Source organism: Amaranthus tricolor, chromosome 16 (assembly GCF_026212465.1).
Source record: "Amaranthus tricolor cultivar Red isolate AtriRed21 chromosome 16, ASM2621246v1, whole genome shotgun sequence".
Taxonomy (NCBI): domain Eukaryota; kingdom Viridiplantae; phylum Streptophyta; class Magnoliopsida; order Caryophyllales; family Amaranthaceae; genus Amaranthus; species Amaranthus tricolor.
In genome coordinates this window covers 15,806,175-15,812,967 of record NC_080062.1, presented here as the reverse complement: position 1 = coordinate 15,812,967, position 6,793 = coordinate 15,806,175, and the positions used below count along the sequence as shown (strand labels likewise).

Below are 6,793 nucleotides of genomic sequence, written 5' to 3'. Positions count from 1 at the left end.
GAGGTTCTGTCAAACAAGCAGCATATATATTACAGAAGTCAGAATCATTAGCATACAAATCCTTAATCATTTCAAAGCCAAGCACTTTAGCATCAAGAATAGCTAAGAGGTTGTATCTTCTACTTAAGGCATCAGCAATAACATTGGTTTTCCCTGTTTTGTACTTTGCAGAGAAGTTAAAAGTCTGAAGGAATTCTATCCACCTAGCATGTCTAGGGTTGAGTTTGTTCTGTCCATGTATGTTCTTCAAAGATTCATGGTCAGTGTATAGGATGAAAGGTTGTATTTTCAGGTAATGAAACCAATTTTCCAAGGCCCTAATCATTGCATAAAATTCTTTATCATAGGTTGAGTAGTTGAGTCTTGACTTATTCAGTTTCTCACTGAAATAGGCCACTGGTCTGCCTTCTTGCACTAGGACTGCGCCAATGCCTGTTCCACTAGCATCACATTCAACCTCAAAAGGTTGAGTGAAGTCAGGGAGCTTCAAAATAGGGGTTGTACACATCTTGTCCTTAATTGTTTCAAAGGCTTTCTGTGCTTCCTGGGTCCAACTAAATACTCCTTTTTTAGTACATTCTGTTATGGGGGCCATAATGGTACTAAAGTTTTTAATGAACCTCTTATAAAAAGAAGCAAGGCCATGGAAAGATCTCACTTAGGTAACAGAAGTAGGCACAGACCAGTTCTTCACAGCCTCTACCTTGGATGGATCAACCTTCACCCCATCTTTACCTATAATGAATCCCAAAAATCCCACTTCCTTCATAAGGAAACTGCATTTTTCCAATTTCCCATATAATTTTTGCTTCCTCAAAGTTTCAAACAGTTGCTGCAAATGACCAAGATGTTCCTTCAATCCTTTGCTGTATATCAAGATGTCATCAAGATAGACTACTATGAATTTTCCCAAAAAAGGTCTCAACACCTCATTCATCAATCTCATAAAGGTGCTGGGGGCTCCTGTTAGACCAAATGGCATGACAAGCCATTCATACAAGCCATACTTTGTTTTGAAGGCAGTTTTCCACTCATCTCCTTCTTTCATTCTGATCTGATGGTAGCCACTCCTTAAGTCAACCTTGCTGAACCAATGGGCACCTGCTAGCTCATCCAACATATCATCTATCCTAGGTATGGGAAACCTATATTTGATGGTTATGTTGTTAACACTCCTGCTATCTATGCACATTCTCCAAGTCCCATCTTTTTTTGGTACAAGCAGAGTGGGCACTGCACATGGACTGAGGCTCTCCCTTACATATCCCCTGCGTAGTAACTCCTCAACCTGCCTCTGTAGCTCTCTGGTTTCTGTGGGATTGGCTCTGTAGGCTGGTTTATTGGGTAAAGGGGCTCCTGGTATAAGATCAATCTGGTGTTCAATTCCCCTTACAGGAGGCAAACCTTCAGGCAACTCATCAGGGAACACATCCTTGAACTGCTGTAACAGGGGTTTCACTGCTTGAGGTATTTCAGCTGCTTGCTCTACGTCCTTAGTGACTAAGACATATACCTCATTCTTGTTCTTGATTTCCTTTTCACAAACTTTCCTGCTGATCAAATGTACGGGTTCCCTCACAAGAGGGGGAACAGTTCTGTGGGGAGGCAGGGGAACTAACTCCTTGAGCTTTCCTTCATGCTTTATGATATAGGTGTTTGTAAACCCATTGTGCATGCTCCTCTTGTCATACTGCCATGGTTTACCCAATAGTACATGGCAAGCATTCATATCTAGCACATCACACAACACTTGATCCTTATATGATCCAATAGTAAACCCTATTAAGCATTGCTTATTCACTGTACCAGTAGCATTGTTGTCCAGCCATTTCAGTTTGTATGGGTGTGCATGAGGTCTAGTTTTCAAGTTCAGATCTGTTACTAAAGCCAAGCTAACACAGTTTGATTCACTTCCTCCATCAATAATCATGTCACAGACTTGGTCTTTTACCTTACACTTTGTTTGAAAGATATTTTCCCTCTGGTTGTTTTCTTCTTCAGCATAAGTAGTGTGTAGGCTTCTCCTTATAATCAGGTTGTAGTAGCCTTCCTCAGGTAAAACCTTCTCCAATCCTTCCTCAACCTCTTCTTCATCAGTACTATGTTCATACCTTACTGTTTTGCCAAATTCATCAACTCTGTAAGATCCATCTGGCTCATGCTCAGCCACTGGAGGCCAATCCTCCTCCACCCTACCATTTCTTACTACTAACATCATCTTGGGTTGGGTATCCTCCTTGATTTCCCTCCATTCCTGAGCAGTGAAAACTCTGATGTTGGGGCAATCCTTTTTATAATGTCCATGTCCATGGCATTTAAAGCAAACCACCTTGTTCAAGGGTATAGGTATTCTGTCAGGGGCATTGAGGTTTTGCTCTGTTTTTCTCTGTGCCTTGGGTGATATAGGTCTAGATTGTTTGGGTGGGTATGCCTTAGGGGATCTGTTGTAGCTGTTCCCTGTCACCCTTCTCTTGTTGAAGTTTTGCTCATAGATTGGGGCTAGGTTAAAAGCTGTTTGTAGGTCTAGTGTAGGCATGGTCATGAGTTGATCCCTAATGTCTTCTCTCAACCCAGATAAAAACTTAGTCAGTTTCAAGTCCTCTGCATCCTCTATATCACACATCACCACCAACTTTTCCCATTCATGTATGTATTCAGTCACAGTTCTGCCCTTTTGACTAAGAGTGCTCCACTTAATGTACATTTGATGCTTGAAATTGATGGGAACATACTTCCTGTTCAAGTGCTTTTTCAATTTATCCCAAGTATCAATTCTTTCCCTATGTTCCCTTGCCCTCTGCCTTTGTATTCCTTCCAACCACATAGCAGCAAGTTTAGTGAGTTTCATTTTTGCCACTTTGTACTGTCCTTCAGGTGTAGTTCCTCTATATTCAAAGTATCTTTCCATACTTGCTTCCCATTCTATATAATCCTCAGGATTGCTGGACTGTCCATCAAATTCCTTCATGTCTATCCTCAACATTTTATCCTCCTGATCATTATTAGGGTGATGGGGTTGTCCCTGTGGAAATCCTCTTTGCATTATCATTTGTACGAATGCCTCTACAGCCTCCATTCTTGCTTCCATGGTTTAGGTCTCAACAAACAAATAGCAAGCACACAGACACAATAAGGCTTCTAAGTCTCAACAGCTAGGAACCAACACACAAAGCACACAGGGGCTCTAAGTCTCAACAGCTAGATACCAGCTCACAAACAAGATGCTCAAACAAATAATGCAACAAGACAACAATGTATGGATGCACAGCAAATATCACAGCTATACCAACAAACAATTATTTCTAACAAGAATCAGGTTGATAAACTCCCACAGCAATAATGACAATCAACAATGTATTCAAGAATACCAGAAACGAAATTCTGAAACCCTAAATTAATTTTTTTTGATTTTCAAACTCAGAAAACGCGCCAAGTAATAAATCTCCTTCAAGATTGCCTGATAAATGTTCAAATGTATCAAATCGTGATAAGAAAACGTGTAATTATGAGCAATTAACAAATTTAAAAACAATTGAAACGACGAATTTGATGAAGAACAAATGTAGAGAACCAATTTGTCAGAAAACGAATTTTGCATTCCCAGATTTTGAAAACTTCGTTTAATCCAATTAGAAATTGAATTAAGCCTTAAAAACTATATCAAAGATTAATTGAAGATCACCTTTATCCGGATTAACAATTGCATGTAAATCCGAATGTAAGTTTTGAACGATTTTACCAGATTCGCACGCGTTACAAGCCAGTCGCCTCTGGTGTTCCTTGCAGGATATTCCTTCGTTTCTCTTTTCAACAATGCTGGGTTGTGCCCTCTCGTCACTTACGCTCTGATACCAATTTGCACCAAGATTGGGTCCCTCGCCCTCTCAATCTTGCATTGAATCACTCCTTCACTTGGAGATAGCCAAATAAATGCGAAAGCCTTCACAAACTCCACCAATATGCACCCAAGAATGCGCTTCTTGATTCTCAGGCCAGCCTCGTGATCCTCCTCTTCAGGTTTCCTTCACCCTTGGGCTGAATCCACGACCTTCCTCAAGGCTTCACTCGCTCTTGTAGCAAAGGTTACACCCTAGATTACTCCTCAATCTAGCTTCAGAGATTGTCTACTCTTGAATCGTGTTGGGACTGATTGAAAACTATACGCCAATATACTCAAGGAAATGAAGAGAATGTTCTAAGCAATGTAAGGGATTGAATCTATGTAAACTGAATGAAAACTCTTATTAATCTCCGGAATCCATCATTACACTAAGGCTAGATGCCTATATATAGCTTTCTATGTATTTACAACGGCTATCTTTACACGTTCCTATCACAAGGCTTATTTTCAAAACAGAAACCAAACAAAAATAGACTAAGTATTGAGCGCCTTTTACTGATGACTGGGGTACCTTGCACTGATCCCTCCGTCTTCCATAGTAATTGTCAGTAGGGTCCTAGGCCCTTGATGGGTAGGCCCATGTATAAGGTTGCCATATCCACCTTGTTCATCCTCTGGAAGCTCGTGGTTAATTCTCAGGCAGTGCATCAAGATGGCCTGGTAGTCAGATTTTCGAACAGTGTCTTGTGATTGTCCTGTTCTCATTCTTGCTTGCTTGGAATTCTCTCCTGTTCCCTTCTTTGTTTGCTTGGGGCTCTCTTGTTTTCTTGGGAACTGTAATGATCTTGGTATGCTTGGGGCATCCTCAGGATGAGTGGTATCATGGAGAACAGAATGGGAGCTTGAATGACTTGAACCATGAGCAGAATCACATGCATATGGTTCACAAGGATCAATGAGCATTGTAGAATGAACGATGAAGAATGAACAAGGAGCAATGATCAATAATGAATGAATGATGAAGAATGAACAAGGATCAATGATCATTGAAGAATGAACGACGAAGAATGAACAAGGTTCAATGATCATTGAAGAATGAACGATTAAGAATGAACAAGGATCAATTATCAATGAACAATGAACGATGAAGAATGAACAAGGATCAATGATCATTGAAGAATGCACGATGAAGAATGAACAAGGATCAATGAGCATTGTAGAATGAACGATGAAGAATGAACAAGGATCAATGAGCATTGTAGAATGAACAAGCATGATCATTGAAGAATGAACGACAAAGAATGAACAAGGTTCAATGATCATTAAAGAATGAACAATAAAGAATGAACAAGGATCAATTATTAATGAACAATGAACAATGAAGAATGAACAAGGATCAATGAGCATTGTAGAATGAACGATGAAGAATGAACAAGGATCAATGAGCATTGTAGAATGAACGATGAAGAATGAACAAGGAGCAATGATCAATAATGAATGAATGATGAAGAATGAACAAGGATCAATGATCATTGAAGAATGAACGACGAAGAATGAACAAGGTTCAATGATCATTGAAGAATGAACGATTAAGAATGAACAAGGATCAATTATCAATGAACAATGAACGATGAAGAATGAACAAGGATCAATGATCATTGAAGAATGAACGATGAAGAATGAACAAGGATCATTGATCAATGAACAATGAACAATGAAGAATGAACAAGGATCAATGATCATTGAAGAATGAACGATGAAGAATGAACACGGATCAATGAGCATTGTAGAATGAACGATGAAGAATAAACAAGGAGCAATGATCATTGCAGAATGAACGATGAAGAATGAACAAGGATCAATGATCAATAATGAATGAACAATGACGAATGAACAAGGATCAATCATCTTTGAAGAATGAACGATGAAGAAGGAACAAGGATCAATGATCAATGAAGAATGAACGATGAAGAAAGAACAAGGATCAATGATCATTGAAGAATGAACGATGAAGAATGAATAAGGATCAATGATCATTGAAGAATGAACGATGAAGAAAGAACAAGGATCAATGATCAATATAGAATGAACGATGAAGAATAAACAAGGATCAATGAGCATTGTAGAATGAATGATGAAGAATGAACAAGGAGCAATAATCAATAATGAATGAATGATGAAGAATGAACAAGAATCAATGATCATTGAAGAATGAACGATGAAGAATGAACAAGGTTCAATGATCATTGAAGAATGAACGACGAAGAATGAACAAGGTTCAATGATCATTGAAGAATGAACGATAAAGAATGAACAAGGATCAATTATCAATGAACAATGAACGATGAAAAATGAACAAGGATCAATGAGCATTGTAGAATGAACGATGAAGAGTGAACAAGGAGCAATGATCAATAACGAATAAAAGATGAAGAATTAACAAGGATCAATGATCATTGAAGAATGAACGATGAAGAATGAACAAGGATGATCATTGAAGAATGAACGACGAAGAATGAACAAGGTTCAATGATCATTGAAGAATGAACAATAAAGAATGAACAAGGATCAATTATTAATGAACAATGAACAATGAAGAATGAACAAGGATCAATGAGCATTGTAGAATGAACGATGAAGAATAAACAAGGATCAATGATCAATAATGAATGAACGATGAAGAATGAACAAGGATCATTGAGCATTGTAGAATGAACGATGTAGAATGAACAAGGATCAATGTTTATTGAAGAATCAACGATGACGAATGAACAAGGATCAATGATCATTGAAGAATGAACGACGAAGAATGAACAAGGTTCAATGATCATTGAAGAATGAACGATTACGAATGAACAAGGATCAATTATCAATGAGCAATGAACGATGAAGAATGAACAAGGATCAATGAGCATTGTAGAATGAACGATGAAGAATGAACAAGGATCAATG

General features: G+C 38.4%; 1 protein-coding gene across 1 annotated transcript; it reads right to left on the bottom strand.

Annotated features, from left to right (window-relative positions):
- Nucleotides 1-658: 658 nt before the first annotated feature.
- LOC130802569 (uncharacterized) lies at nt 659-3,088 on the bottom strand. Its single transcript, XM_057666582.1, has one exon. The coding sequence runs from the start codon at nt 3,086-3,088 to the stop codon at nt 659-661; it is 2,430 nt and encodes an 809-aa protein (XP_057522565.1).
- Between the last annotated feature and the right edge of the window lie 3,705 nt (nt 3,089-6,793).

Coding starts and splice junctions, on each gene's coding strand:
- LOC130802569 (XM_057666582.1), bottom strand. CDS start 3,088: ATGGAAGCAAGAATGGAGGCTGTAGAGGCATTCGTACAAATGATAATG.